General features: G+C 39.7%; 1 protein-coding gene across 1 annotated transcript in view; it reads left to right on the top strand.

Moving 5' to 3' along the window:
- Positions 1-20,406, top strand: part of LOC139734614 (rho GTPase-activating protein 7-like) — a 93,799-nt gene that overhangs the window by 51,148 nt on the left and 22,245 nt on the right. Inside the window, exon 7 of the mRNA XM_071645401.1 lies at positions 16,119-16,184. Coding sequence (XP_071501502.1) covers positions 16,119-16,184 — 66 coding nt within the window. The remainder of the gene's footprint in view (positions 1-16,118; positions 16,185-20,406) is intronic.

A 20,406-nucleotide genomic window follows, 5' to 3' on the forward strand; every position in this document is an offset into this window, starting at 1 on the left:
AATCTAAAGTCATTCTTAAACCCAACATTGAATCAGCGTATGCTTTGCCAACAGAGCAAAATGGGTGTCTTGTGAAAACATATTACTGGAGAAAGCTCATTCTTAGCTCTCTCTTTCGTCAGATTATTGTAGATCTCTTTAATTTTTACTACGATGTATTTGCATCTAAAAAGGGAAAACAGGGGGAAAGATTATGCATCTCCTCTGATTAGGCTTACCCCTCAGAATGGCAAGAACATTTACCTGAATTAGCTTGTGCTTACATTTCCGGTGAGGCTTCTCTTTTTCTGTACTCTACATTGCCTCTTTGCCATGAGAAATGATGAAGAAAACAACAGTAAAAAAGAAATGCCCGCAACAATGAATTTCAAAAGAAGTGAAAGACAGCGCTGCAGCATACTTTCTCTTGAGGCATGCTTTGCTGGAATTGAATCTTTCCTGTATCAACCAACCAATAATCTAGGGTAAATGGAGGAAAATTCATCTGTCCCCTAACAAATCAGACCCTCCATATTAGATTTATCAAACAATTTTCTCCATAAAGTAAGGAAATGGCTGGGGGAAGGGAAGGGGGTTGGGGGGGGGGGGGTGGAGGGAGTAGGCAGGGTTAGGTGAAAAATCCAGCAGAGCTTCTTGGAGTGCCGCGAGCTATGCTTTCCATGCCTTTCTCAGGAGATCGTTGAAGAGCCCTAGCTTTTCTTTGCCCCTCGTCAGCCGATCTGCCAAGGAAATTGGCACATCAACAAATGCATTTATATGTTCGCATTCTCTTCTCTGCTATCTGTCTCAGATATTGTCTTACCGACGGCAAAGCACCGCACTTTCCGAGAATTGGGGTTTGAATGTTGAATCTGTTGCCCCAGATATGCAGGATCCAATGATTGCAATTTGAGATGTTTGTGAGACCTTACATTTCATACCCATAACTGTCAAAGATTTTGATTTTATCAAAGGGAACTGTTCTGGAGTTTTACATGATCACAAGAATGTTTTTGGCTTCAAAGGATGATCAAAGACCAAACAAAAATGGGTGAAGCAGCTTGAACACATGGCAAATATACTGAAGATCACTGCATTTGTTGGCTCACAGTGCAGAAAGCTTGATTGCCCCAAAGTCAAGGAGATCAATGTTACACATACGTAGTATATTTGTACATGTAGGTTTCCAGGGTTTGAATCCCAAATGAAAGCACAGATTAATTTTGCGGCCAAGCTGTGAGAATCATAACATTTCAGTGGCTTTACACAGGAAATCAGTGGAGAGCTGTGAACACTTGCATGTTTAAGGGTTAAGGGGAGGGGGTGGGGTGGCAGGAAAGAACTGGGACTTTTGAGAGGGGCACATGGTTGAGGTGATATAACAACAATCTTTCTTTGTATGACAATTGACCTTTTTATGACATAGGCTGCCAGTATTCAGATTCTACCCATACCTTTACAAGCAAAGTTATTCGTAGCAAAACAAAACAAAACAAAATCAGCACAGGCCTACCTAACATGGCAACTACCAATGCCAATGTATTCAATATGGATTAAAAGTATTGGAAAGTATTCAGTAGGTACAGAGAGGTGATTTGAATAGTTTGCTATGCGATTTGATCTCGGGCAAAATATCCACAAATTTTAGCATAGAGACAAGTGTATGTAAGTTGTCCTATTTGTTGATATCATTTGGTGATGGTGAATTTGTGAAGCATTAGAATGGCACCAAAGCACAGCATGAATCAGGTCTTGTTTTTAGAACATGTAAGAAATAGACCTCTAATACAACTCCACAAAAAGAGCAATAAGTAGGAGAAAAAAGATATTTAAATAGAGAACTGAACAGAGGAGGAAGGGAGAAACTTGGAGTCTTCAGTAATTCCTGTTGTGTTCGACTTTGTTAAAGGTTCTCTGAGCTGGCCCATGACCTGCCAATGACCCTAAATATATATTGACCACCGATTCACCGCCCCCCCCCCCCCAACCTCCATCTCCCCAGGTCAATCAGGCACCTGCTGTGGATAGCCTATAACGGTGCCCTGAAGGGTTAGCTCCCTTCCCACCCTCCCCCATGAATTGTGTGATTGGTGCTAGTGGGCCCTGGGGAGTAAATCATTTAACCCTCCTTGGGTTTGTGTATATATACAACTTTGATTCCTTGGTTTGTTGGATCATTTATGTTTTATATTATCACATCATTTTACCACCAGATTTTCTTAGATTGTTTAAAATATATATTTATATAAGCCTATATTTTGGCAGCTGGCAGCATAAGAAAACCAGTCACGAACATCATAACAATTAAGAGCTTTTCTGAAGTGCCTTTTGCACATGAATCATCTAATACTAAACAAAGAAATCATGCCCCTTCCTACCTGATGTGCAAGGAAAGATATCCCAGCTTCTTACATGGTGCCATTGGTATTGTGTGCAGACATGTTGCTATGGTAACAGCAGGGTTAACTAGTCTTTGTGTGTGTGTGTGTGTGTGTGTGTGTGTGTGTGTGGTGCATCCAGACATCTCACATACATAATTGGAATGATGGAATAGTTCAAGGTAGAAACAGTGTTTTTTTTTCAGGAATGATACTTTGATATAGGGGTGTTGGAGGGGGAGGGGTAGGGATGGGGGCGGAGAATGAAGTTAGTAACAAGAGCGGAGGGGAGAAGGGACTGCCTGCTGCTCCCCAAATCAACTCGTCTCCCCTCGAACAACGCTCCCTCGCGGCCGATGGCACGTCCCAGCAATTACGGCCCGCCAACATTTAATGTCATTATCAAATATGAGTTTCTACGTTTTGGCCGCCACCGGAGACAATGGACGGATGGACGCGGAGTTGTGTCTGGCAGGCGACAAGAGTTGCATGCCGGCTAATAATTCAATTTATCAATTCATGATACTGTTGGGTCAGAAGAGAATAATGTTAGTGTTTGCTTTTGGGCAGGGGGGAAAAGATACGAATTTTCATTGGTGTTGACACTTGGAAGATGGAAGATCGAGAAACAGAGAGCATGGTGAAACAACTAGCCATGCAATCAAAGAAAGAAAAGTGTGACGAGGTTTTTCTTCTGTGATAGTTTGAAAACAGAATTTGTGCATCAATGGGCTGGAAGTCTGCCAGAAGAAGTTGGAGCCCTGCAGAAAAGTGATGCGGTTTGGAATAGTTGAGTGATGGGGATAAGATGTTTGCAGTGATTCACAGCTGACAGACATTTCAAGATATTCTCTGAAAAGATATTTGAAGAGTCACATTAAGTGTTCATCAAATGTCATAACATTGTTTGCCTGCAGTGGAATCAAAGAGGTTAGCTCCAGCCTCCAGGGAATTTTTTTGAATACCCTTCACTAGCTATTCCCCAACCAAAAAAAAAAACACAAAATAAAACAAAGCAAAACAAAACAAAACTACGACAATCAAAGCATAAGTCAACTTGAAATGTATGCTGACAGAATTTTCGCCTTTTCCTCTTGGGTTTTGCAGTTTTGTCAATTTTACAATGTGCAGGGAATAGGCCTGTAATGCCTTTTTTTTTTCTTTCTTTCTTGAATGACAGACAGACCATGTCAGGACACACAGTTAGTATGCACATTCTTCTAATAAGTCATTTATTTATTTATTAATTTAAAAAAGCATGGTTCAGGCACTTGAGCAGGTAACAGATTTACATGTCGACACCAGGGCACAATTCTTGAAGCATCCACCCCTGCTTCCTGCTACTTGTCGACCTTTGCCTGGGTTTGGGCGAATGACTGGCGATTTCTCCCCCAGGTGTAATGAAATTGGACTTGTGCTTTCATCGAGACAATTAGAGGACTTAGAAATGATGTCTTTTTGAATGAGCACCAATGGAATGGAAAAGGGGAAGAGTTTTATTGGGTTTTTTTTTTTCATTTTGTTGGATGTGGGCATGGAACTATTTAGGCATAATTTATTGATGTTTTGCAAGAGGTTTTGTCTCAAGTGAAATGCATGTAGGGGTTTATAGGAGTTATTGAACCCTGCTAGAAGCTCGATGACAGGGAGAAAAAAAAAACAGGTTGTGTTAATGACCTTCTGCTAAACCCGTCCTCCATGCACATATGCTGTTTCTGCTCTTTCACCTTTTTGGTTTTCACCCCCTGACCTGGTGTCACCAAGGAATTGGGTGTAGCATCGACCTCTTCTGACCCATTTCTTTCATTTAGGATTTGAGGGATAAAACCACAAACTGTAGTTTGTTTGTTTTTTTATTCCTTGTTTCGTCTAATGGCCTCACTAATATTTGGGAGACTGTAATCTTTAAAGTTTATGTGAAAGTTATGTTAATGATATCAGTAATTGATGAGCTTGCATTGATGCTAAAACTTTTAAGATTTATGTAAGGCAAGGTTTGTGGTTATGCGACGGCTGTGCACCTACTTGTTGCTTTATGAAATTACAAAGATGTTTTACCCAATGAAGAATTGTATCATTTAGTTACAAAACACTTCAGATGTAGCAGTTTCATGATAAATTTGTTGGAATGTGTCTCATTCAAATCTTTATTTCCGTATCTGCTGAAAATGTATCAGAGAAGTTTGCAGATTTAGAAGCTGTATGCCTTCCCTTCTCCCTCTCTCCCATCTCTCTGCATGGAGTGCAAAGTGTTCAGCAGTGTTCTCTCTGGCTATATGACCTCTGAACCCTCGGCTTGTAATTGGGGTCGCTGCACTGGGGTCACTGTAGGACAGACCTACTGGCTTGTCCTGGTCTGAGGAACCATTTAAGCTATCTGAAGAATTCTGTTCCTGAATGTTGGTGTTGATAGATATGACCTTATAGGTACAGTATAGATGGTAACTATCTTTCTATGTATTCTTTCTCAGATTCCAAATCTTTTACCCAAGAATTGAAGGACATTCAGTATCATCCTCTTGCTCTGTGCAATTACGTTCATTCTTTGTGGTGCGATTTTCATCGCCCAGGACAGAGTACCGACCGACCCATATTGTTCCCCAGTCTCACCATCCCAGGAAAGATTTTTTTTTTTTTTTTGAGGGGAAATGGGTTCCTTTTTGTTTTGAAAACAAGAAGAAAAAGAAAATTGACCAAGGGAATGAAATGGGGAAAGTCTTTGAGCATACCATGCGACAAGACTAAGCCTGTTTACATACCCTGGGCAGTGCGGCAAGATTCATTTTCACAAATACGCTTCCTGGCTCACGACACCTGTAACTCTGCAATCGCAAGTGAAGAGGAGAGATTTCAGGATACTCTTTCCAACCTGTTCTTACCCTCTTTCTCTCTTTCTTCCTAGGCTGTTTTCACACATATCGAGAGTGTGTAATTTCAATCACGATTCTAATGACGCGTCACCAGCATCATGATTCGAACGACGCATTTTGGCTGTGTGTGTACAAACTGGAATCGCGGAGGATGATTTGAATCGTTATTCCAATTGTGTTTCAGATGATGGTCCTGAGGTATTTTCCAATTATGACTCCCCAAAATTATGATTGGATTATGATAATGATTTCGATTACACAGCTGTATGTACAGGTTGACCTCCACATCAAGTTTTTTTGAGTGGAGCTTTCAGTAACCTTCCAACCACTTCTGTAGAAAAAATGTGTTTCTCAAATGCTTGCAGTGTCGTCAAAGCGTGTGTTACTTACGGCATAAGAGTGATTGATAAGAACTCAGAGAGAAGCCAGACCTTCCCTCCTCACTCTGAAATTCAAAGCCACAGAATCCACGAAGCCTTCCTCATTCGTGTGTACGGAGGATAATTCTAATTGTAATTGTAACCATAATTGAAATTCTGCGTTGTGATTACATTTCTCGGCCAATATGAAAACGGCCTTAATCCTATCACCTTTTTGTTCACTTTTCTCTCCTTTTTTCATCTATTTTCTCTTGTTTTGCAGTCTCTCGGAACTTGTTCTTTCTCTCTCTCTCTCCACATTCGTTTTCCTTGAATCTGGCTGTTATGCAGCAATGCTTAGAAAGCAGTGTTGCTTTCACCATCACCCTGCTTCAACTGGAGCATGAAATCAAAAACTTCCGATACCAACTGGCATCCTGTCAGAAAGAGAAAGAGAGAAGGAGGAATGAAGGGGGGGGGGGGATGGAGGGGAGCGGTTAGGAACAGGGTCCCCAGTGTCGTAATGTGACGCATCGTGGGGATCGGCGAATGGAAATGCTGCCAGAGTTCCGCCATGATCCGCTCAAAACGGGAACAGTCAAACAATTCCCATAGAACAAGGATTTGTGCAGAACTTTGTGTAGTCTTTGTGAGCTTTCATATGCTCTAATGACTATCCCAAGTATATTTCTTTCTATACAGTAATTACATGATTATGAAATTAATATTTGCTTTTGAAGCAGGAGGCACTGTTGAATTTGTCTTGTTTTGCCATAATGGATGCAGTTATTTTATTGGGTTGATTTTTTATTCTTTTTTGGCGAAGGACCAGAGTGAGTTGAAATTGGAATTGGAAATGCCTCATCCGATGTATTTCATTATATATTTGACTGACCCCAAGCATGGGGAATTTTCGGGGAAGGATGTTGCCGCAAGGGTATATAAGCAGTTTGTGGTGAATTAAAGCTCTATTATGGTAGCGCTTATCACATTTCTCACCAGGGAACTGGTATAACCTTGGCCGGCAAAGACCCCGAAATCGTTGACTTTGCAAGCTAGACACTGTGGAAAGATTTGCATTTTCGTCACCTTCACCTTCTGTGGACTCGTGCGACCGCCACCGTTTTGACCCAGATGGCAGGAATGCGACGCTCTAGCCGGTCGGCGAGAAGTGAAGGTGGCGCAGTATTCCCATTCCAGAGAGGAGCAGAAATTGAAATTTCTTGTGGCTGAATATTTCACCTGTAGTAGTCTAGCCAGCGTAGTCTAGCCAGCCAAGAAATTGACACCCTATGGCTATAAAGTGTGCGATGTGTTCCTGTCCAAAAGCCACTTTTTCTTTGTATTTCTTTTCATTCTTTGATGATTAGATCAGTGATATATGTGGGTGGTGTGCTCATCAAAACTTGAGTTAAAAAGACACCTGCCAGATGTGTCAAAAATATCCTGCATATTGTTTCCACCTCTCTCAGTTTCCATGCCAAGTTCATCTACATCTCTTCCTCCTCCTTGATCCTCCTCTTGTACATCTCCATCCTCTCCATCATTTCTTCATTTTCCTTCTTGTTTCTTCATCCTTCACCTCTCTTGTAAATGTTCCTCATCTTTTTCTCCTGCTACTTCTTCTCTGTCATCATCATCATCATCATCATCATCATCTTTATTCCAAATCATCATAATGATCCCTTTTTCTTCTCCTCTTTTTTTAAAATTTCTCTTCCTGTTCCTCCTCTTCCTCCTTTTCCTCCTCCTCTTCCTTTCTTCTGCTCCTTATCATCCTTTTCATTCTCTACCTCTTCTTCCTTCTCCTCCTCCTCATCATCTTCATCATCCTCATCATCCTCATGTCCCCTTGTCTCTGCATCCTCATCTCCTGTACCTCATCCCACCTTCCCTTGCACCCCATCTTCTCCTCTGCACATCATCCTTTCCCCATCTCTGGGTTCTTCCTCCTCCCTCTCTGCGCCCATTCCTTATTCTCACATTCCGTCCTCCCCTGAGCATGGCTCGCCCACTAACGGAGCACCAGACTTTGCAGATTTAATGGACTGCATTAGCCACAAAGTGACCATCTTGCATGCTAAGGATCCTCTGAAACAGAGTCTCCAAAGAACCTTGACAAAGCTACTTACAATTTTATGATAGTGCGTCAGTTATGATACCTACTCTTTCTGTTTAAATATAAAAGTGAATATGATATTCTTATGATTGTACTAAGGAGGCCAGCAGGGTTGAAAGACTTTATCTCTTACAGTATATTATGTGGTCTGAGGATAATCTTTAATGTACCTGCATTGTAGAGGTGAATTAATCAGCCATGTAAAGTTGAATAGACCTTCAGACTGTCAGCGCACTTTCTTGTCTTCGAGTCTTAGATTCTCTCTTGAGATGTTTTAAAAGTTGCAGGCATCTCATACGCCCACACATGTTCGTATCAGATAGATTGGCTTACTGGTACGTCATATTCACACTAGCACACCTTTGTGATGAAGGTTACTCCGTGATGCATACACCAAAAGAAGCAGGTGATTTGAAGCGCTTGTAACCTGGCCCATGGTGAAAAAGTTAAAAGCAAACAAAACAAAAAGATTTTGAACTACTTGACATTGTTCATAAACTGCCTTATCTTACAGCAAGATGTGTATGGGTGGGGGGGGGGGGGGAAGGGGGTGCTGGAAAGCAGCGTAGCAGCATTTGGGAGGTGGCAACCCTACATTTGTATCACATGATTTGATTTCTAGGTTGGTTTCACCATTTTAGTGTACATTTCCATTGTTTGTGACATACCAAGAAAATTCAAAGGGGGCATTTCCTTTGATTGATCATGGCCCATTTTAGAACTGCATTTCCATATGTTTTGTCTGTATATAAAAAGAAACTTAATGAGATACAAAACGAGTACTGTGAAGTGTAAAGAACCTCTGGACAACTCTCACAATGAATCCAGTCCAGGGGGTATGTCTGGGGTGTAGGATTGGACCGTGAATAACATGATTTCACTCATGAATTAATGCACTAGCGTCTCCGGGCCTAATGGATTGTCGCTGTGTAGAGTTTCACTCTCGAGACTAATTTCACGTTCTTTGCAGCAAAAAGGGATCATTCAATTAACTCACAAAGAGACGTAAAAGAAAGGAAAGGGGCTCTCTCGAACTGAGGTGCGTGAAGGTATTTTTGGAAACTTACACCAAATCGAGTCATCAGAAGTCCTCTGTTGGGGGTAGCTTGGCGTCCAGGGTTCTTGCCATCTGATTCTCTTGTAGAGTGTAGATATTTGGTGATGAGCATGCAAGAACAAGCAATCCACTATTAGCATCTTGGATGCCTTCAGAGTGATACTTGAGAATCCAGAAAACTGGAGACAGCATTTTGATTTTGTTGTTGTGCTGATGGTTTCTTGATTTTGTGTTTATTTTTTGGTCATCTTCAAGTACCAAGCACTAGATGAAAAGTCAGTAATTGGTTATGTAACTTCTGTAGGTAATGTGAGTGAGCTTATATGGTGAGAATATAAGCAATGCTTTTCAGAAGCTGTCAGAAACTTTCCTGCCCCAACAGTGACGGAAAATAGAAATATGGTAACGCTCCATTTCATGAGCAAGATTGGCAGGGGTTCGAAGAGTCTAATTTGTCAGTTTCTCACCGCTGACTGCATTCGAGTAAAAACACGGCAGAAGAGCTGAAGTTCCACTAATGCTCGTCGGTCTACTTCCTTCAAATGGATCTGACAGTATACATCACCTCTTATCGACCTAAGATGCAAATGGCTTTTATTTTTAGGTGTCACTTAGCGTGTCGGAATAACAAACAAAGACCGTCCGTGCACTTTTTTCAATTTCCACTGGTACAGGTTACTTAAGTCCTGTCTTTGTGCCTGGCAGGTATTTTTTCATAGACGTCTGCAAGAGATAGTAATCGATATATTCGTTTGCATCTCACTGTTTCTTTCTCTTTCTTTATCTCTTCCTCTCTGGGTTTTAAGTGTTTGGGTTTTGGGGGTTTTTTTTTTAGAAGTAAATGCCAATGGCAGAGAAATAATTTATTCCATTTTTGTCGGTAGGGACATTATAGACTGACAAAGAGGTAGACGATACAACGTTGAAGTTAGTGATCTAGGTTGACGTCAGTGATCTAGGTTGACATTCATGAGCTGGATGTTTTTGACAGCAGGAAATGCAACAGTGCCACACCTAAATTTATCATGAAGACTATCATGCAAACATACCTTCTTTTTTTTTTTATTATACTTCAGTGATCATTTTTGCTGCCTTTTCAGAAACATGCTGGTTTAAGGCTACTCTGTAAATTGTAACAATGAAATGAGATCAGAGCAATAATGTGTATCTTCACATGAGTGTTATCTCAGACATGTTATAATGCAACGGTGATAACTTTAAAAAGTGGGTTAAAGTTGTAAAATAATAGTCCTAATGGGGCATCAAAAGAAAGTATGGTTGGAATCAGCTGCAAATAAATTAATAAGTCTAATTGCAAATTTTGCGCATTCCCCTTATTTATCAACAAGTTGCACTTGATTTGCAATAAATGGCAAGATTTGCGTCTGATATCAAGTGCAACTTTTTCTAGAAACAGAATCGATTTAACTTGCACTAGTGCGTAAATATTGTAATCCTGCTCAAAGTGTACAGTTAATATTGGGGTTTTCGATTGATTCAAGAGATCGCAACTTTCTTGCCACAACCCCCAAAACGTCATTTTCCTTGTTTTTATTAGTCGATGACATTATATCGCATCATGCCGTGTTGCACGTTGCAGTTGGAATTGATATCATTCTTGCATGAAAACATGTGAAATTTGAATTGCCATGGCCTCCTTAATCTATGTCCCATTTTAATGAAACTTTTATGGTTTTGTTCATTTGAGTTTGCTGTATTCGTTGCATTCGTCATTGAACTTGGAGTTGAATTTCACTGCAAAAGCCTTGTCAGACACGTGATGTGGGGCGAGTTCGTAAAATATGTCTCGTGATATTTATGCAAGCACATGTTATGCAGGATGCAATATTTTTTTGCTTAAATTTGGGGAAACATGGCAAGTAACTTGACTCTTTGAACTGTCAGGTCGGCGTCATTTAAATCCTCAGCAATGTGCTGGTAGCGGGGCAGAGGAAGGCGAATAGTTGAGGCAGAATCTGCTGGTAAATGCATGATGAATATCGTCATCTTTGACCGTGAATCCACAGAGCAATGACATGCAATTAGTAGGCCTATACCCATACACCCACAGATCAACTAATACCCTTGGGCATTGATGAAAGATATCTTTGAGTTGAATGGACACTGTTGCTGCACTCCATTACTAGAGGTCAGTGACCCCCAAAGCTTCTCGCCTCTCTGTGATGGGGTATGGTGTTTATCGTATCTTCTTCTGTGCATTGGATAGATCTGAAGGAGAGTGTGGAACAGCACTCTTAAACAAAAGTGCTGTGTGTTGAGTCAGAATAAGCTCAGATTTTCACACTCCCCAACTGAATAGTATCAAGAATGTGAGAATGGGTGAAATTTTTCAGGGGAAAGGGATTACGATGCCATTGCTACACTTTACACCCACACTCATCTGCTCAGGTGAGAAAACATTATCACCACCGTGCATCAACAACCAAACAGAAGACAATAAACATAAAAAGAAAAAGAGGCTTGAGCCTTGAGAAGGAGGGCAGGTTGAAAGAAGGCATGTAAAGAAAAGGGAATCAGAAAATAAGCAAGAACTTGGAGTAGACCAAACAATCATTCTGTGTGTTTATAGTCTTTTTTTTTGGGGGGGGGGGGGGGCGTTAATCTTCGCCTGAAAGTAATAGGTCTTTGGGGTTGCCTTTCACAAGCAGTGACTGGCATATAAAGACAAAGAGGTTACACTTATATCATGGAGATGTTTTCTCAGCTTTGAGAAAGAAATATATGTGGTGACGTACAAAGTGTGTTTATTGGCAGTATATATAGTTGAATGCCAAACACCGGCACAAAAGCAGTATGTAATGGTGGTCTAACCTCCATAATGTGTCACGATGATTGCTTCAGATGCATCAATCCAGGTTTCAGTGCAAAATTTAGTCGGAATGGCTGAGGCCCACTTGTGCATTTTTAGCCTGTCTGCCTGTAGAATCAACATCGTAAATTTCGACACTCGTCACGTGGCAATGTTCTCAGATGCATGGCAAACATTCAAACAATCCAAAATAAAGCGATACATACACATACACATACACATACACACTGTAGGGCTTGTGTAGTTCTCATGCTGGCTGATTTGTTGTTGTTGTTTTTATTTATACATTTTATTTTATTCCATTTTATTAATCAATCAATGCCAGCAGATGACATGCATTTGGACTTCTTTGCATTAAATGCCATCCCTGTAAAAAGAAGAATGGAATAAGAGAATTGATGTTGACGGGATCAACAAATTTAAACAGTGATAGAATGTAGTAGATTTCATATTTTCATCTGAGATTGTTTCAGAAAAGTGTGCTTTGGTTTTCTTCCTCGTGCCTCGCCTCCTACTTCTCCTTCTGTTTGTAAGTCTCCCATATTTCCTTTTGCTAGTGACTTTGTGTCCGTCTTTCTGTTTCTACCTCTCTCATATGATCCTTCCATCTTTCTTTCTACCTCCTATCATCCCATCTCTCCCTCTCTCCTCCTTCCATCCCATCCCACCTCTCTCTCTCGTTCTATCCTTCCCTCACTCCTAGGGCATCCCAGATGGAGCCCTCCGCTGCCACTGCCCTAGGTGTGTCAGTGGGGCGCATTCATTATGCACACTTGACACATCCACGATAAAATGCCCCTGCTACGCCGGCCGTGTAATGACATTTTAGGATTGTTAACGCCTGTCCGTCATGTGCAACCATGCACTAAAACTTGCTGTCCCTCTTTCAGGACATTTCAAAGCAAAAAACACTTGAAAAAGAAAAGCATGTATTTATTCTCCAGCATGTCTCCTTGCCTTTTCCCTTTCTGCTTGAATGGTGCAAATGATAGAAATGCAAACAGACAACCGTTTTGGCAGTCCTGTCCTTTTCATGAATGATTAGAATGCTTATGTCACATAGCATTAGCTGAGAGCCAGAAGGGCACTATCGTGTTCTAAGATTTCGAGCGTACAGAAAAACGAAACAGTCAACTCCCATAAAATAAAAAGTTTTATAATTCAATCAGAAGTGGGTAGATTTATAAGCATTGCTCCAGATATAGGGTAGAATAGCATCCTTGCCGTTTTGATTTTTAACATTTTACTGAAAATGAAATTGATTTAGAATTGATATCATAATGTAGATATGATTGAGCTCTACAACATGGTAAACCTCCCATACCCCCCCCCCCAAAAAAAAAATGCGATAAAGCCCTTCTAGTTCTCAGCCGACGATATGACATTCTTATTTGTATTCCAATTAATGCATGTTTCCTATCATGGAAATATATTCATGATTGTCGTGACTTTCATCATTATCTTTGGTTATACAGCATTTCAAATAATGGGGGGGGGGGGGGGGGGTGGGTTGGGGGTAGGGCTGAGATGGCCAGAGTGTGGTAACAAGTGCAAATCAAATGTCACTGCCTTGTGGATATAGGGGAGGGCTATGATGGATGTCTCTCAGTATTTACACAATGCATCAACGCACATGAATCAGGGAAGGGGGAACGTGCAGTGAGGCACTGCATGGGCAACATTTGTGTTTGTTTAGTCTTCTCGCCTCTTCTTGCCTAGCTCAGTGGCTGAGTGGAGATGCAGCGCACAGACCTGAGCAATTTCCAGTATGGCGTGCAGAACATTTAAACACATGTCACGATAATATACAGCGTAAACATGCTTGGTGGTTTTGCTGTCACAGTGTTCACATTAAGTCCATCTACTTTAGTTTTCTCATTAAGTGAATTTAATAAAGGAATTAAGTGAACTGTTGTCCAATCTAAGATTGTGTTGTTGTTGTTGTTGTTGTTGTTGTTGTTGTTGTTGTTTTGGGGGCAGGGGGATTGGGGGTCTGTAACATATCCTACTTTCTTTCTTGGTTGTTTTCCCAGCAGTCAAAAGATGATATTGCTTAATTTGGGTAAGAGTTTTGTGCCGGAAATTTGTTCTTTGTAGATGTATGCTTTGATGATTCAGTCATGGATTGAACAACACACCAAAAATAGAAGCATATGAATTTTTATGAATAATAACAAAAAGCTATAAATACATACCAGTAAACACATGGGTTTGGGTGTGCTTCATGTGCATCATACACTCTATAAAGCAGACATTAAATCAAATTGTCAAGTCTCTGTGCTTCAGAATACTAGGGACTTTGCAATTTCTTTGATGCCACATAGAACATTCAAAATTATGTAATGATATCATATATATTTGTATACACATGGATGATGGTTAGCTGTCTCAGTGTTCCTATTTTGTCTTTTATGGTCAGTTTTTTTAATGAAATGATTTTTTATAAAAGGAATGAAGTAAAAAGTAAATAGAATCTATTGAGGTTTCATGCTCATAGGAAAAGGGGTTATGGGGGACTTGGGCTTAGACGAAAGAAACAGCTAGGAAATTATGAGACTTTTTTTCTCAGAATTCCTAGCAGTTATATGAAAGATGATATTGAATAATTTGCGAAAGAGTTTGGTGCCGGAAAATTGTTCATCAAAGATGCATGCTTTGATGATTTAGTCTTGGATGTAACTGGATGCCAAAAGTAGAACATGTAAATTTTACGAATACTAACGAAAACTTTTGAACACATACCAGTAAACACATGTCTGTGTGCGTGCTTCATGTGCATGCACATGTATCGTCAGGAGACACTTAATTCAATTGGCAAGTCTCTGAGTCTCGGAATTAAAGGAAGGTTTTGTATTCATGGAACTGGCGGGTTATGGGCGGCTTCAGCATAACAAACGGAAAATGCAAGAAAATTATAAGAATTTTTTTTTCTCTGAATTTCTAGCAGTTATATGAAAGATGATATTGTATAATTTGCGAAAGAGTTTGGTGCCGGAAAATTGTTCATCAAAGATTCATGCTTTGATGATTTAGTCTTGGATGTAACTGGATGCCCAAAGTAGAACATGTAAATTTTACGAATACTAACGAAAACTTTTGAACACATACCAGTAAACACATGTCTGTGTGCGTGCTTCATGTGCGTGCACATGTATCGTCAGGAGACACTAAATTCAATTGGCAAGTGTTTGTGTTCATGGAACTGCAGGGTTGTGGGCAGCTTCAGCATAACCAAAGGAAAAAGCCTGAAAATTATATATAAGAATTTTTTTTCTCTGAATTGCTAGCAGTTATATGAAAGATGATTTTGTATAATTTGCAAAAGAGTTTAGTGCCGGAAAATTGCTCGTCAAAGATGCATGCTTTGATGATTTAGTCTTGGATGTAACTGGATGCCAAAAGTAGTAACATATAAATTTTACGAATACTAATGAAAACTTTGAACACATACCAGTAAACACATGTCTGTGTGCGTGCTTCATGTGCATGCACATGTATCGTCAGGAGACACTAAATTCAGTTATCGAGTCTCGGTGCCTCAGAATTAAAGGAAGGTTTTGTATTCATGGAACTGGAGGGTTATGGGCGGCTTCAGCATAACAAAAGGAAAATGCTAGAAAATTATAAGAATTTTTTTTCTCTGAATTCCTAGCAGTTATATGAAAGATGATATTGTATAATTTGCAAAAGAGTTTAGTGGCGGAAAATTGCTCATCAAATATGCATGCTTTGATGATTTGGTCTTGGGTGTAACTGTATGCTGAAGTAGTAACATATAAATTTTACGAATACTAATGAAAACTTTGAACACATACCAGTAAACACATGTCTGTGTGTGTGCTTCATGCACATGTATCGTCAAGAGACACAAAATTCAATTGGCAAGTGTTTGTGTTCATGGAACTTGAGGGTTATGGGCGGCTTCAGCATAGCCAAAGGAAAAAGCTTGAAAATTATAAGAATTTTTTTTCTCTGAATTCCTAGCAGTTATATGAAAGATGATATTGTATAATCTGCAAAAGAGTTAAGTGCAGGAAAATTGTTCGTCAAATATGCATGCTTTGATGATTTAGTCTTGGATGTAACTGTATGCCAGAAGTAGTAACATATAAATTTTACAAATACTAATGAAAACTTTTAACACATACCAGTAAACACGTGTCTGTGTGCGTGCTTCATGCACATGCATCGTCAGGAGACACTAAATTCAATTGGCAAGTCTCGGGGCCTCAGAATTAAAGGAACCTTGTTAAATTATGAAAGCAAAACAAATTATAGCCTCCCACTCCAGAATAAAATTTTCAAGCAACCAAACTAATAAAACGCATGTGTCTCCAATGGTCTCTGACCAATATTTCTGTCTTTTTGTTTTGTCGTGTTCTGTTTGGTTTTGTTTAATATTCCTTTGAAGCTTTATTTTCTTTCTTTCTTTCTTTCTTTTTTGTATGTATGTGTGTGTGTGCGTGTCTGTGACTTAAGAAATAATGTCATTACTTTTGCTCATCTTGCTTTTCTTGTCTCACCAGTGCTAGGAGGCCAAGGATCAGATGGCACAGTTTTCAGAAGTCTCATCGGCCAAGCCTCAACTCTCGGTAAGCATGCATGAATCTCCGCCTCCCTACCCTCTAAGGCTCTCGAGTGAGTTAAATCCTCCCCCAAATATTAAAGAGGACAAATTCTCCTCAATGTAGGTATGTGGGTGGGTTGAGTGAATTCAGCAATATTTGTAAAAACACATCAGTGAAAGTTGGAGGAATATTGGACAATCTGTTCAAAAGTTATGAAATTTTATAAAGTTTGGATGGAAATACTGCTATAGTTTATAGTGTCATTTATGTAGAACAATTTAGCAAATATAAGGAGAATTCAACACAAATTTAATTTTCTTTAATGACAAGTACACAATAGTATAATTCCCTTAACTTGTTGCTGACATATATGTCAAGAGCAGTATTTTCTCTCCTGCTTTCTGAAAGAGGCAATCCATGTGCTCTTTTATTATGCTAGTAAAATTGAAATATGTTGACTTTTCTTCGTATTTTCTGTATTATCATTCTTCTCGTGTGACAGCACAAACTGGAGTAGTCTTCTCATCCAGCGATGGCGGCACTGAAACTTTAAAAATTCCTAATTTTGAGCAATAGTCTGAGTTTCCCCAAACTTTCACTGATGTGTTCTACTAATACTGAGCATTCACTCAATTCACACATATATTCGGGTGAACGTGTCCTTTGATACTCGCAGATTGCCCAAAGAGGCAAGACAAAGCTGACTCATTCTTCTCTCGAATATCATTGTGAGCAAATTGTATGTGTGTGGAAAAGAAACTGCTATGCTGCAACAGCATAATATGGATAGAGTGCTAATGTGTACATCTTTGTGTGAACTACAGAGTCCCAAAATTTTCCTTATGCACTGGAATAATTTGACCCACGTTTTGCCCCCCACACAAGGCTTAACTCTAAATCTGCAGCATTCGATTCGCCCCAAGTTGATGAACTTAAAAGAAAAACACACGGATAGAGTGGCATTGGCTGTTTTATTTCTGTAGGGAGATTGATAAGGGAGAAGGCTTGAAAGGATATCTGTAAATCTGTGACTCAGAGTGAATTTAAGACATTTTAGAGATGCTTTGATTACAGATTGACTATACTTACAGCTTAATACTCTAAGTGATTTCAATTTTTCAATTAATTTTGATGTGAGGTGTTCCACAATTTCTTACTATATCGATGTGGCGGAAAGTGTTGCCCTGAGACGGTTGCCCCTTCTGCCGGCCTGATATATCGTCTTGACGTCATCGTTGGAAGGACGGTCTCGCACTCCAGACGAGAACTCGGCGAGTTCATGTGACGTGCAAGGCACTCGATTACGAGGAGCAGCGGCATTCCAGCGCATGCTTTTGCAGGGGGTCCAGTGGGGAGATCCCTCCCCCCCCCCTTCCTCCCATCATACACCATTATCAAATAGCAGCATAAAGACAGAAAGATGAGAAAGATTGCCCCAAAGAGGGGATACCCTCGTTATCTCTCGGCCTGATACAGCCCCTCAACTCAGCTTTAGGGAATTAAAGCGAGGGCCACAGTGACTTGAAAGACAGAACAGACCATTTTCTAAATCCTCCACAGAGAATGATGGGATATCCATAAGAACCCCTCAGGGCAATGCAGAGTGATACCAAACAAGATCACGCAGGACTGATTATGTTTATGTTTATGTTTATAAGTAATGGTCTTAAAATCATATAAGTAACAGTTTGGTCATGGTAAAACTGTTTTGGTTTGTTGAAGAAGAAAAAAGACAATAGAAAACTGCAGATAATGTGTACATTAAAGTGAAAATGTGTTAATGACTTAAAGCTTTTAATTCACTTTGATGCCTCAAAAAGGACTTAAGGAACTTTAGATTGTAACATGACAGGGGCTTTTGACCTATCTTATCATCAAAGATTTATGTGATTGCTAATCCCATATCTCTTTGACGTGATGATCCCACGGCCTTGTGTCATGACAATGTGCATAATTTTATGGCACTGTTTTGATGCATGTCATTAATGTCATTTACAATTTTTTTTTTTTTTGCCCAACTTTCACATGTTGACAAGCATGCCCTTGAAACATTGTCTTGTGATGCTAAGCACAAGAATTCGGTAACTGGCTGCACGTACATGTGGGCTGAATTTCACGTAATATGAGAGGCCGTTCCGCGTGCAATTGCCGTGGGATGTCGTTAAGATTTAATGGCAAACTTACACATGCTGGCAAGCATGCACTTGAAGCATTGCTGTGTATTAAAGTTAGAAAAAAAATGTGATGTCATTAATGTCGTTAATATTTCATGACAAACTTACACATGCTGGCAAGCATGCACTTGAAGCATTGCTTTGTATTAAAGTTAGACAAAAAATGTGATGTCATTAATGTCGTTAATATTTTATGACAAACTTACACATGCTGGCAAGCATGCACTTGAAGCATTGCTTTGTATTAAAGTTAGACAAAAAATGTGATGTCATTAATGTCGTTAATATTTTATGACAAACTTACACATGCTGGCAAGCATGCACTTGAAGCATTGCTTTGTATTAAAGTTAGAAAAAATGTGATGTCATTAATGTCGTTATTATTTCATGACAAGCATACACATGCCAGCAAGCATGCACTTGAAGCATTGCTTTGTATTAAAGTTAGAAAAAATGTGATGTCATTAATGTCGTTAATATTTTATGACAAACTTACACATGCTGGCAAGCATGCACTTGAAGCATTGCTTTGTATTAAAGTTAGAAAAAATGTGATGTCATTAATGTCGTTAATATTTTATGACAAACATACACATGCTGGCAAGCATGCACTTGAAGCATTGCTTTGTATTAAAGTTAGAAAAAATGTGGTGTCATTAATGTCGTTATTATTTCATGACAAACATACACATGCCAGCAAGCATGCACTTGAAACATTAAAGCTTATTCTTTTAGTGATGTTGGAAAAGAATAAGAACAGGAATGGGGAGGGATTTTTTCCCCGTTTTTTCATTGGGAGGGGTTATAACATTATGCTATTATACGATCATGTTATATCATTGATGTCTGCTGTGTTTCCTGCAAATATGGCCTGAATATCCTTGTGTAACTTAAACTCTCTCTCTTAAAAAAAAATGAAATAAATAGCAAGATTCAGCAGCAAAGAATGAACATTTTTTTTTAAATATATTTGTTGTATGAATATACAGAGAGGTTAAAGAGAATACCATTCTTGGCTCTGCTATTTAGATCTTAGCAGTTTTCTTAGGAGCATAAAAGAGTATTGGTGAGGATAAGCAGAGGGGAAGTTACTACCAAGGTGAGGGAATAGAAGGATGATGATGATGATGTTGACCCAAGTTTACCTGGGAGGATTCTAGGAGAAGTGCAGCGGGGTTATGTTGCTGTAGAGATTAGGAATCCAGGCCCTAATCCTGCCCCATGTTGATGGACGGATGGGATGGATAGTCCCCAGCAAGAAGAGGGGGCTCCTGGAAGGGGTCAAGATAGGTGCACATCCAGTCATCTTCAGGGCTAGCCAGGAGTGCAGGCACTGTGGCTGAAGCAAGCCTTTGCTTGTGTTGGGCTTTTCAGACATCAGCAAATTTTTAGGTGGAGGAAGGGGGGGGGGGGATGGTGGTGTATGTGATCACTTTTCTTCAAGGCATGAGTCTACTTAAGTTTAGAATTAGGAGTTGTTCAGACGTAGGAATTGCTCCTCTGACTGAGCTCTTATATTGCAAGCAACACTAACAGTTGTGTCACAGAGTTTACGGCCTGTCAGTATCAAACGCACAACTTTTTATATGCACCCATACAGCAGTTTAAACATGAAGCATGATGTGAACACATTGTGAAGGAAATTGATACAAGTCATGCTATGTTCCACCTCCTCAATTATAGTGCTTGAGACTCAAATTGCAAGCAAGCACTCAGAAGAAAAGAAAGAAAAAACGATTGGATAACTCCTGAGTGTGATTGAATGAATGAGTATTGTTGTAAATCTGAAACTGCTGTACAATCTCAGAAGCCTATTACCGGATATTGCTCAATACAATATACAGTACTTTTGCTTTTGATGTGATAATGTTCAAAATCCTGCAATTTTTCTTCTTTTTCTCTATAAATGCTTCCATCCTAAAGGGTGCCAGAAGGCATTATCTCCAAATTAATTCAAATGCAGGAAGACTTAAGACTCCCAGCAGGGCTAGTGAATGATATGATTTTTATCATCATATGAGAGAAGGGGAAACGTAGCTACTGCAGAGGAAATGATTGACTTCCGACAAGAA

This window comes from Diadema antillarum, unplaced genomic scaffold (assembly GCF_040938485.1).
Source record: "Diadema antillarum isolate AM-2024a unplaced genomic scaffold, OU_Dant_1.0 scf00000026, whole genome shotgun sequence".
NCBI classification, from domain to species: domain Eukaryota; kingdom Metazoa; phylum Echinodermata; class Echinoidea; order Diadematoida; family Diadematidae; genus Diadema; species Diadema antillarum.